This window comes from Bombina bombina, chromosome 2, assembly GCF_027579735.1.
Source record: "Bombina bombina isolate aBomBom1 chromosome 2, aBomBom1.pri, whole genome shotgun sequence".
In the NCBI taxonomy this organism is placed as follows: Eukaryota; Metazoa; Chordata; class Amphibia; order Anura; family Bombinatoridae; genus Bombina; species Bombina bombina.
Window position 1 is genome coordinate 958,846,781 of NC_069500.1, and position 13,333 is coordinate 958,860,113.

The 13,333-nt window shown below is 37.0% G+C and overlaps 1 protein-coding gene across 1 annotated transcript in view; it reads right to left on the bottom strand.

The window, feature by feature from the left end:
- Positions 1-13,333, bottom strand: part of UNC5C (unc-5 netrin receptor C) — a 555,959-nt gene that overhangs the window by 51,817 nt on the left and 490,809 nt on the right. Inside the window, exons 10-11 of the mRNA XM_053703452.1 lie at positions 8,870-9,214; positions 192-279 (exon numbers count right to left, since the gene is read on the bottom strand). Of these exons, the coding sequence (XP_053559427.1) occupies positions 192-279; positions 8,870-9,214 (433 nt within the window). The remainder of the gene's footprint in view (positions 1-191; positions 280-8,869; positions 9,215-13,333) is intronic.

The following is a 13,333-nucleotide window of genomic DNA, read 5'->3' on the forward strand; positions in this document are numbered from 1 at the left end:
ACATCAAGTGTAAAACAAGGAAGATAACTTTAAAGACTAGCGGCAGCTGTTTTATTTCTATCCTAAGTACATAGCCCTTTCATTCCTGCATCAAATAAACTGACTTTGCTTCTTTTTGGACATAAACTGGGCACAATTGTAGTTAGCATTGTTTTGATAGATTAGAGCAATTCCACAGTATAGGCAGTTACCTCATATTCTCTCTCCTGTGAACTGTCACATACATTTCATATACTCTTCCCTGAGGAACAGCCCCAGCAGGAATCAGCAAGCTTACTCCTAAAGAATACAAAGATAAAAGAAACAAACACGGAAATTAATTAAATAATATGAAATGATACTTGTAAAGAGAAGACAGGCAATTTATGTTTCAAGCTTGCCTTCATGTTTCCATAAAAAGAATTCATTTTACAGGGCAATGTTAAATTTAAGTCCTCAAAGCAAAGACGAAAAATGTTGCCATGACGATTGAAGCCCTACTTATGGCTCTCAAAAGCAAAAAAATTGGCGTGAGGTGCAATGCTTGAAAAGAACTGAAAATTACATTTTATTTAATTATTTTTTAAAAACAAATACTTTTTTTTTTTTTTTTTTTTTAAACCTTAATTTTAAAGGAACCCATGATGGGAAAAATTGAATTTGGATTCAATTTTTTTTTGAATGAACAGCACAACATTTCAATACAAGTGCAATACATTTTATATCACAGAAGTGAAGTGACAAAATGACAGTCCGTTAGAGATTTGGACAAACCTTAGTTTTGAATGAAATATTTGATTCTAGTGAATTCATTGAATGTATCCATACACTTCATCAGGAATATTCAAACATGCAAATTAGTTTATTGATTGTTATGTGCTTTTAAATATTACTGTATGTTAGAATCACTTTATTGATTATATTTATAATAAGGAATTATTGTATAACATGTCTACTTCAAATGTTTCCAGTCTGCTTGCCACACCCAACTGCAGCCTATACTTTCAGTAAACAAATCAAGTTGCCAGATTCAACTTAATTAGCATACTAACCCTTATAGAGAGCATGTGATTGGTTAGATGTGCTTGTTTTAGATTTTCTAAGTGCCAGTTTCCTTCTCAATGCCAATATTGCATGCGTGATTGATTAGTATGTGTATTAATCTAATATCAAGTGGTTGAGTTCACAATATAAATCACTTTCTATATATTGTTATTATATATTTTTTTATGATAGATTAACTGACGATCTTGGCATTGTATTTGTCACTGTAAAAATCGCCCCTGTCTTCAAATCTTCATTTCGAGAAGTGATATATCAATAGAAAATGCAATTATTCCAAGAAAGTTGTACCAATGTATCAGAACAATTAGATCTCTGTATACAATGATAAATATTAACTGCTTTAGTTGAAATCTTGAAATTTATATAAGCACATTTTTATGATATAAATTACAGTTTGAAAAAGGTTGCTAAACATAGTTTATATATTTAGATAATTTATATAATATGATGTGCACATACATTTGTATACACTGACAATACCTTAAAGTGATGGTAAAGTTGCAATATCCACATTATACATTTTAAATCTTTATCATTAAAAACATAGGTGTCAATATTTATTTTTTATTCATTAACTTGCAGTACCACTTACAATCATTCCAATATGTTGTGTATTGTAACTACCCCATCAACCCCCCTTAAAGCTCAAATGGTTTCTTGCGGTAATGTTTTCACCACACATCCAATCATCATTATAGCCATACGACTCACATATTTCTAGCAAAGCAAGATGTGTTTTAATGCCCAATTTTTTTTTATTATCCAAACACGAACGCGCTAATAGGGATTCCCTATTTTGTATCTGTAACTGTAAGCAGTGATTCAGAAATTACATTTTGAATCACTGTTTACACATGAAAGTGGAAGGTATTTGTAGCATTACAGGATGGAGTAATAGAATGGGCTAAGGAATGTTTCAATCTTTATATACTTGTATTTGACAAAAATATTACTACAATTAATATAATGCACATGCATTTGCCAATATTGGGAGATCAAAGTCTAGTTAGAGATAGTGATGTTGCGAACATAAAAATTTGGGTTCGCGAACTGCGAACGCGAACTTCCACAACTGTTCGCGAACGGGCGAACCGCCATAGACTTCAATAGGCAGGCGAACTTTAAAACCCACAGGGACTCTTTCTGGCCACAATAGTGATGGAAAAGTTATTTCAAGGGGACTAACACCTGGACTGTGGCATGCCGGAGGGGGATCCATGGCAAAACTCCCATGGAAAATTACATAGTTGATGTAGAGTCTGGTTTTAATCCATAAAGGGCATAAATCACCTAACATTCCTAAATTGTTTGGAATAACGTGCTTTAAAACCTCAGGGTTGTGAAGGAAACTGACTGCTATTATTTAACACAGTCAAAAAAGTGTTGTTTTTTTTTAAATCTACACTACTGTTACACCAGATATGAGTGGTGGCACTGGGCAAGTGGGCACAGTATACGCTGTGAGCCTAACACACACGCTGGCAGGCAGGCAACTGCAATTAGATTACACAGGAAGAAAAAAAAAGCAGCCATAAAAAGGGCTTTTTGGGGTGCTGTCCTTACAGCAGAGATCAGATGAGTCCTTCAGGACTGTAGTGGACACTGAATTCACTAGCCTAGTTATAGATTTCCCTACTAAATCAGCAGCAGCAACACTGTCCCTCCTCTCACTAACAATGCAGCTTCCGAATTAATCTAAAATGGATGCTGTCCAGGAGGTAGGAGGGTCTGGGAGGGAGGGTCTGCTGCTGATTGGCTGGAATGTGCCTGCTGACTGTGAGGTACAGGGTCAAAGTATTACTCAATGATGACGAATAGGGGGCGGATCGAACATCGCATTTGTTCGCCCGCCGCAGCGAACGTGAACATGCTATGTTCGCCGGGAACTTTTCACTGGCGAACTATTCGCGACATCACTAGTTAGAGAGTGGGTGGGACTGTTCTTTATATCACTACACTACAGAATAAGAAATGGAAGGGGTACACAGAAAATCGGTAACACTAAAAAATATAGTTTAATCAAATATAACCCTATATTATAAAAGGCCAAGCAAGAGGGGGGGGGGGGGCAGAAGCGGGTGGGACCTCTGCACTACAGAAAAAAAGTTGTGAGTGGCAGGGTAGGGGAAGGAGGTAGGGAGGGGGGATTCAAGTGGATGGGGATTTTGGCCTGTGTACACAAGCTTTAGGACTAGTATTATATAAATAATTACAATTTAGAAGATGTGCACATAATGTATTTTCAAACAATACATTATACAATGTATAATTTACCATCACTTTAAGAAACTTTCTGAAGCAGAAATAAATGAATTGTATCTTTAAACAAAGAACATGTTATTTTTTAAACATATTAGTATTGTTTAAATACAGTTATTTTTGCAAATCCAGAGTGATACTGTGCCACTCCAAATGAAGATATGTCTGGGAGCCAATTAGAAGCAGCCTACTTGTATATCAGGAGAGGAAGAAAAGCATGCTGGATGCATGGAATATTACTAAAACCCACATTTCCCATATCACTTTCTAATGTTAAAGGGATATAAAACCCACAATTTTTCTTTTGTGATTTAGACAGAGCGTGTGACTTTTTTACAATTGACTTTCATTATTTAATTTACTTCATTCTCTTAGTATCTTTAGTTGAAAAACATACCTAGGTAGGTGCAAGAGCACACATTCTCTACTGGGAGCTAGCTACTGATTGGTGGCTGCACATAAATGCCTATTTTCATTGGTTCATCAGATGTGTTCAGCTAGCTCCCAGTAGTGCATTGCTGCTCCTTCAACAAAGGATGCAAAGAGAATTAAGCACATTTGATAATAGAAGTAAATTGGAAAGTTGTTAAAAATGAGGCTTGTGCATTTGGCAGCTTCGTTAGCTTCTGAATGTGGAACACTTGCACTTTCAGAAGAAGAAACCGGCTCCGAAAAGAGCTAACGAAGCTGCCGAATGCACAAGCCTATTAAAAATCACATGCTCTATCATGAAAGAAAAATGAAGGGTTTCATGTCCCTTTAATCCTCATAGAATTACATTGAAGTTCATCATAATTAACATTTGAATGTTGTGATTTTTTGTTGTTGCTACATTTGATATACAAATGCCATATTTGTCAAATGGAAAGCTAACCTTTATTTTCAAGAAAATGTCATATATTTGGCAAATATTACATGCAGCTAATATTTCTTATTGCATCAGAAATAGCACATAAACAAAAACATAACAAAAAAAAAAGATTTTAAATTTTTCTTCTAACGCTAATATAGTAAATAATGTAGTAAACCCTTTTGTGTATGTGTATATATATATATATATATATATATATATATATATGTATATATATATATATGCCCATACACACATGTTGTTGTTTTTTTTTTTCATTTTCTTTTAGAATCAATACAGAAGCTACAGCTGCATACAGATAAGGGGGCTTAAGTGGTCTTCACTCTCATATCAAGCCCCTGTGTAAATATTTCTTTTTACTTGTAAAACAATAAAGGGTCTTACAGGAAGTAAACTCTGTTGTGTATAGGATTACATGCAATATAAGCATTCTGTATACATAAAAATACATTATTAATAGCTGCACCCTGCATAAATAATTACACGCTGTTAAGCTGCCTTCTAAATGTGAAATGTACTATTATTTGCTTTTAAATAGAACAAAAATATATATTTTAACTGACATCGTGTTTACCACCCCATAGGTTGACTGATATTGGGCTAGATTATAAGTGGAGGGGTCGCGAGCCTGCGAACGGGCAAATTCGCCTATTTACGGGCATGCAATAAATAACCAGCTATAGCAAGTGGCTGGTTATTGCTACCGCAAGCTTGTGGTAGCAATCAATGCTCAAAATATTAACAAGAGGACAGACCTCTGGTTAATTTTTTAAATGCCCCCAATTGCACCAAAAATAACATGTGAGGTCCCTTTTTTTTTTTTTTTTTTTTTAAATGTAGCATTTTTTTTATTTTTTAAACTGTACTAATCATTTTTTGGGGGCTAAAGTTGGTGGGTGTTAGGTGTTAGAAAAAAATGGCACTGAAAAGTGCCTTTACATTGCGGTCTATGGGTAGGAATGGGCGAATATTTCTAAAAATTCAAAATTTAAAACAAATTTTGATACATTCATTCGTTCAAATCGAATTTCAAATGTTTATATAACTTTCTAACATTCTATTTTCAAATTTTCATTTTCAATAAAATTTTAAAGTATTCATTCGAATAATAGAATGCTTAGCAATGTATTCATTCAATTTCAAAATGTAATATTCAAATTCGAATGTAACATTCAAATTTGAATGCAAGATTCAAATTCGAAATAGTATTTCTAGTCTACAACTGTGTTTAATAAATGTAATATTCAAATTTGAATGCTACATTCGAATTTGAATATCACAATCAAATTTAAAATAGTATTTCTAGTCTAATACTGTGTTTTTTAAATGTAATATTCAAATTTGAATGTGGCATTTAAATTCAAATGTAAGATTCAAATTTGAAATAGTATTTCTAATCTACAACTGTGTTTAGTAAATGTAATATTCAAATTTGAATGCTACATTTGAATTAAAATGTCACATTCAAATTCAAAATAGTATTTCTAGTCTAATACTGTGTTTTTTAAATGTAATATTCGAATTTGAATGTGACATTTGAATTTGAATGTAACATTCAGATTCGAAATAGTATGTCTAGTCTACAACTGTGTTTAATAAAAGTAATATTCAAATTTAAATGTAACATTCAAATTCAAAATAGTATTTCTAGTCTAATACTGTGTTTTATAAATGTAATATTCAAATTCAAATATGACATTCGAATTTGAAATAGTATTTCTAGTCTAAAACTGTGTTTTATAAATGTAATATTCGAATTTGAACGTCACATTCAAATTCTTATGTCACATTCGAATTTGAAAGTGACATTTGGAAATTGTAAATAACATTCGATAATAGGATTTTTAAGAATTTTCGTTCTTATCACCAAGAACGATCTAACACTATATGTTGCTAATCGCATATTAATATTATACACTTCCCACTCATAACCATGATGATGGCAGATCATTACAGCACAATCTGCACATCACCCTATCTCACATCACTAATTTCACTATATCATCACATCATGGATAAACACAATTTGATATTTTATTATCAGCATATGATTACAAAGGTCGGATAAATTCAACATAATAATACTATATGTTTTGATTAGAACCGAGTGTCTACTAGATGCCTATGACAGTATTACATTTGGTGCTCAGAGTTGTGACACAACGCTCTATTTATGAGTGCAGACAGCCTAGATATACTTTGGATATCACATCCCCTGCCAAATAGATAGGATAGCATAATGTTATTTGAACTGTCGTTCACGGAGATTGCGTGGGTTGACACCTCTACACGCAAGATTGAGGTTGTACGCTTGACACACAGTATGCTGACGTTGTCAGGTTAAGCCAATCCCATCTGCACATGCCTATGCAATCATTGGTACATGTTTATACGTTATAGGAATAGTTCACACCCACCCACACAGGCCAAAGCAGCCATTGGTGTAGGATTCTATGCTATACAAATAGTTTACACCCAAATGTTTAGGCAATACCGCATACAGAGATAAACCCGGTTAAACACCGGCAAGTCACCGGATCAGTGGTAAACACACTGACATACAAGGATCGCACATATAATAGCCTTATACCCAGTGGCTGCTAATATACACCTGTCATTAAGGTCTCACAAGATTTTCGTCAAACAAATTCCACCCATTTATTTTTGAAGAATCAGCTATTGTGCTTTTTGACATCAGGAAGCAGGAGTCGTATTAACGAACACTTGGGTTTGCAACATTAGTTTGACAATAAGTTTGACAGCATTGCTTTGCCTGCCCTTAACTTGTTATTAAGTCGCATATTTAATTTAACATTTTTTAAGAGGAAGTTAAGGCTGTAATTATAAAAGCACGATTTATGTAGACTGAATAGGTATGGGAAACATATCATTATATGTATTAGTTTGTTTATTTATATTTCATGAAGTACAATTTTATAGGAAATGTGTTCCTGTTCTTAACAGTGTTATGCTTATGTTTTTTATTATCATCAATACACAATGATGATTTATTTTGATGCACACAAACGATGATTTGGTCACTAGTATGGTCTGCTGAAGTTTGGTATCTGTACTAAATTATGTTTGGGCTGTTGGTTGCCATACCAACCTTCTAGCAGACAGGTGCTAACACTTAATGACCATCAAGGTTGGAGCAATCTGACTGGTTAATTAGTAGGTTTAGTTTTGTATAAAGCAAGTGTATTCTGAATGTGTTTTTATAACTTTTTAGCCTGATGAAACAGCTTGCTATAGCTGAGAAACCTGTCGCATTTTAATAAAGATTTTTACAGAAATACACTTGCTTTTTGGACATCCTTTATATCATTTACATGCTGCTCAAATTTTGATTGGCACCTGAGAGTTAATCTGCTTTCACCTGGAGGGATCAGTCTACTGGGCGACTGTTTGGTTCCAGCTTGCAGTGTATGCACCTGCAGGTGCTTTGGATCTTGTAAGTAGGATTGCTCAGATTGCTATTCACTTGTACAAACGTTACTGGGCTATGGTTTGCATATTTTGTGTTCACTCAGGAACCTGTTAATCACCATCACCAAGGACCACAACTGATACGTGAGATACATCAGTGAGCTGGACCACTGAGAGGCTCCAGTCTGCTTCAATAGCACCATTGGGTGCGTCTCCTTTGTGAGTATCCAATTGCTACCTTGTGAATTGTTATATCTGGTATCTGGCTATACTAGGCCATGTTTGGCGCCTCTGTGTTTTCTTCTTTTTTTCTAGTTACCCATCTTTCAGGAAGACCATCCTAAGACAGAGAGCTGCCTACTACTGTTTTTTTGGACTTACCACTGATTGGGACTATATCTATATCACTTACTGGACTTTATGTTGGTACACTTTTATATATATGTATGTTTCTGTATTTATATATATCTTATAAGTATTAATTTAGTCAACTGATATTGTCTGAACATATGTTTAGTTGTTAGGCTATAGGAGGCGCCCCCTAAGGGCAGTAATACACATTGGTGGGTATTACACCCTCATTTCATCCTCGTTCTTATCAACATTCTATTATGTAAATCGAATTTCTACAATAACATTCGTTCTAACATTCGAATTCAAATATAAACACATTCGCCCATCACTATCTATGGGGACTGTGTATTCCCAGTAAATATATATGCTTATGAACATATATAGTTATGTGTTAATATGTTTATATAAACATATTAACACATAAAGATATATATACATATATATTTATATTTACTGCCCATCGCTGTGTGACTTAAACCTCTCGCTGTGCTAGTTCGTCACCGTAAGACACAACTGCTAGTTCTCATGCCGTGTCTGACAGCATGGGAACAAGACTCTTATTAGAGACTATGGAACCAATACTTGTAATACCAGCGCACATTTTCATACGCTGGTATTAATAAGTTGTGCACAAATATCAATTTCGCTGAAGCAATATTTTGCACTCAACTTGTAATCTAGCCTTTAATATATAACAGGGGAAAAAAAAAACATTTTTCCTACATATAATGGATTCACAAATTAAGACATAACTTTTATTTACTATAGTTATATATATAAAAAAAACACATAGTCCCAAAGAGTAGTAAAATCCAAATTATTCCTGTATTTTACAAACAACAGGTGAGTGTCACTAATATAAAACTGAGGCTAGGGAAATATTTCTAATGTTGCAGTTAGTGCATCACTTACCCGAATTGGGAATAATTAAGTGTCCTCCTAATGAATTAAATGTTCCAAAAGCAGTGCATGATGGATCAGTTTGCCTTGCCAGACTTTGGTTCTTCATATTCAGTGTATCATTGTCTAAGAGGGACTGTGTAATCTGTGGAGATAGCTTTGATGTGTAATCTGACAGGTCGTCTTGAGGTGTAACTGCCCCTGAGGAATTGTACACTTTAATTTTTAAATTTGGTAAGGGGTCAAGAAGAGGGGAATTTGTCATTGGAATCTTATCAGAAACATCATGTAGAGCATAGACTGGTCCTCTGTACATTGCTGCTGCAGATGTTAAGTCCGGTGGAACTCCCAGAAGATCTAAACATGAAAAATAATAATAAATAGAGAATTAAATGTCTTACAAAAAATATCATACCAAGTATAGATGGACTCAAACTAAATGTCAAGGTAACATACATCATTTTGAATTTAACATATACAGCATATATAGTGTTACAGGTATTTTTTTGCATTAAAGTCACATTTTATTTTATTAGTTGCATCTAAAAGAAGACTTTTTAAAAGGTATTAAAGATTTTCTTATTTTTTATTTAAATAAATGACCCTCTGGTAATAAAAATAAAAACTAAGATTTTAATCCACTCTCTCATCCTTTCCCGCCTCGACTACTGCAACTCCGTCCTCTCTGGTCTACCTAGCTGCAGCATAGCTCCTTTACAATACATTATGAATGCCTCTGCCAGTCCCTTCACTGGCTTCCTCTTGCCTCTAGGATTAATCACAAAATCCTCACTCTGACATACAAAGCTCTCAACTGCACTGCTCCCCCCTACATTTCAGAACTTGTCTCCAGATACTCTCCCTCCTGTCCCCTTCGATCAGCTCAGGATCTCCTCCTCTCTTGTTACTTCCTCCCATTCCGGTCTACAGGACTTCTCCCGACTGGCCCCCATCTTGTGGAACTCCCTGTCTCGCTCCACAAGACTCTCCCCTATTTTTAACAGCTTCAAGTGCTCCCTAAAAACTCTACTATTCAGGGATGATTACAACCAACACTAACATTTCCTAACTACATTGCTTTCCGCTTGAACCCCTTAGAATGTAAGCCTATGAGCCCAGCTGTTTGCAGATCGCCTTCATAAGAGCTGACTACAACAGTGAAACTCTCGGCAGGGCCCTCTACCCACTTGATCCCTGCAAAAGCTATCCTGTATATTGACTATGTTTACAGCGCTGCGGAATCTGTTGGCGCTCTACAAATACCTGATAATCCTATATAATAAAAGGTCAAGTGTGTTTGTCCGAAGCTGTCATACATAGTAGAGACAGCATGAGGACAAACACACCTGGCCTTTGAGTCCCTAGCTGATCTGCAGCAGAAGTGGGCATGGCCGGGTGTGAGTGGGGGTGTGGCCGACGTGAAGGGTGCGTGGTCGGGCGTAAATGGCTGCGAAAGGGGCGTGGCCGGCCGTGAAGGGGGCGTGGTCGGGTGCAGTCGCGCGATAGAGGGGCGAGAGATAGAGAGGGGGGAGAGATAGAGAGGGGAGAGAGAGATAGAGAGGGGAGCGAGAGATAGAGAGGAGGAGAGAGAGGGGGAGAGAGGGGGGAGAGAGGGGGGAGAGAGAGAGAGAGAGAGAGAGAGAGAGGGGAGAGAGAGAGGGGAGAGAGAGAGGAGGGAAGAGAGAGGGGGATGAGAAAGGGGGGAGAGAGAGGGGGGAGAGAAAGGTAGAGCAAAAGAGAGGGGGGGAGAGAGAGCGCAAAAGAGAGGGGGGAGAGAGAGCGCAAAAGAGAGGGGGGAGAGAGCGCAAAAGAGAGGGGGGAGAGAGAGCACAAAAGAGAGGGGGGAGAGAGAGCGCAAAAGAGGGGGGAGAGAGCGCAAAAGAGAGGGGGGAGAGAGAGCACAAAAGAGAGGGGGGAGAGAGAGCGCAAAAGAGGGGGGAGAGAGTGCAATAGAGAGGGGGGAGAGAGAGGGGGATGAGAAAGGGGGGAGAGAGAGGGGGGAGAGAGAGAGGGGGGAGAGAGAGGGGGGAGAGAAAGGTAGAGCAAAAGAGAGGGGGGAGAGAGAGTGTAAAAGAGAGGGGGAGAGAGCACAAAAGAGAGGGGTGGAGAGAGAGAGCAAAAGAGAGGTGGGAGAGAGAGCGCAAAAGAGAGGGGGAGAGAGAGCACACAAGAGAGGGGGGAGAGAGAGCGCAAAAGAGGGGGGGAGAGAGAGCACAAAAGAGAGGGGGGAGAGAGAGCACAAAAGAGAGGGGAGAGAGAGAGAGCACAAAAGAGAGTGGTAGAGAGAGCGCAAAAGAGAGGGGAGAGAGAGAGGGGGGAGAGAGCACAAAAGAGATGGCGGAGAGAAAGAGCACAAAAGAGATGGGGGAGAGAAAGAGGGCAAAAGAGATGGGGAGGGAGAGAGCGCAAAAGAGAGGGGGTGAGAGAGAGCGCAAAAGAGAGGGGGAGAGAGAGAGAGAACAAAAGAGAGGGGGGAGAGAGAGAGCGCAAAAGAGAGGAGGGAGAGAGAGAGTGCAAAAGAGAGGGGGAGAGAGAGCGCAAAAGAGAGGGGGGAGAGAGAGAGAGCTCAAAAGAGAGGGGGGAGAGAGAGAGCTCAAAAGAGAGGGGGGAGAGAGAGAGCTCAAAAGAGAGGGGGAGAGAGAGAGAAAAAGAGAGGGGGAGAGAAAGCGCAAAAAAGAGGGGGGAGAGAGAGCACAAAAGAGAGGGGGAGAGAGCGCAAAAGAGAGGGGGGGGAGAGAGAAAGCTCAAAAGAGAGGGGGAGAGAGAGAGCAAAAGAGAGGGGGGAGAGGGGGGAGAGGGAACAAAAGAGAGGGGGAGGGAGAGAGCACAAGGGGTGGGACCACTGTACTGCAAAAAATGGCCCGTGTGAACAGGGTTTAGGACTAGTAATAATAATAAATAACAACAGCACTGTTTTCATGCTGATGGTTGACCAATATAGCTGTAGGAATTGTTCTTGGTAGACAGTAAGCTATCTATCCTTATGCATTAGTTGTGCATGAACATGTATTTCTGTTAGTTTCAATATCAATGTAAACCAATTTAATTGATATTCATGATTCAAAAAAAAACTTTAGCATGTGTAAAAGCTGCCTTTCTATTGTCACACTAGATATTTATTTTGTATTTTAAAGCAACACAACATGACATTTTTTTCCTTTCATAAATCAAGATAGAGCATATCATTTTAAACATGTTTCCAATTTATTTTTTATTATTAAATTTAATTTGTTCTTGTGAAGAGAATACCTAGGTGGGCAGCATTTAATGTCTGGAGCACTGGCATAAGATATATTTTTTTTGTACATGCCTTGTAAATTAGGAAAAAAATGATATTTTCATGTCCCTTTAATGACCCTTTAACTTGTTTTCTTTTAAGCAGTTTAACATCTGCATATTTTTGGCAACATATTTTCTAATTGTTGTATGCAATATAATGATCATCAGCTGTCATATATCTAATTTGTTCTAGTTATAAGGACATATGAAGTCAAATAAAAAAAGAACAAGTGCATCTCATTCATTTTACCTAATTGGGCCTGTTTATTTGAAAATCAAAAGGAAGCAGCTCATAGAATTAAGCAATAAGTGACTTCCAGAAATTGAACGTGTTGGAGAAAACTATCTGCAAGATTTAGTGTTTGATGTTCATCTTATTTTATGGGACTTCCTGTGAAAGCTCTAATGTGATGAGGAAATGTAATTAGCCAGCTTAGCTGTATGCAAATTAAACATGTAACATGCTTAAATGCTCCCACTTCAACATAATGTTCTTCCTGTGTGATATTGTACAGAAACAGCAAAACGCTTATTTTATCTTAATCACGGTATTAGATGGAAATTAAAATGGCTATGTGCTTCATTTGTAAGCACACACTGAGAGAAATTCACCAAGCTCTGAAAATACAAGGACATAAAAGCAACCTTATCTGGAATTAAACAAGATATTTTTTTAACTGACTACATATAAAAAGCAACATTAAAAACATGCATGTTAATTAGAAGAAACAAAACAAACAAAAAATGTGTTGAAATAGCTAATCTAAAAAATGCATAAATTAGAAACTAGCAGAAAATGCATGTTTGGCCACAACTCATACTTAAGGATCATTAAATACAGTGGAAATGTAGAATCAGAAAATGCAAAATAAAAATACTTTCTGCCCATTCTCCTGCTCCCAGCTTCACGTGACAGCCATCAGTCAATCACAGACTCATATATGTATATAACATGAACTCTTGCACATACTCAGTAGTAGATGGTGCCTCAAAAAGTGTGCAAATAAAAAGATTGCACATTTTTATAATGGCAGTAAATTGGAAAACTTTTATTTTTTTAAATGACAATACTCTTCAATAATCATAAATGCTTAATTTTGTTTGCTGTTTCCCTTTAATTATCTATTGCTCATTTTTTATAACTCCCAACCATCCTGAATCTTGAATGATTGTTAATAGTTGGGAGGTCTGTCTGCT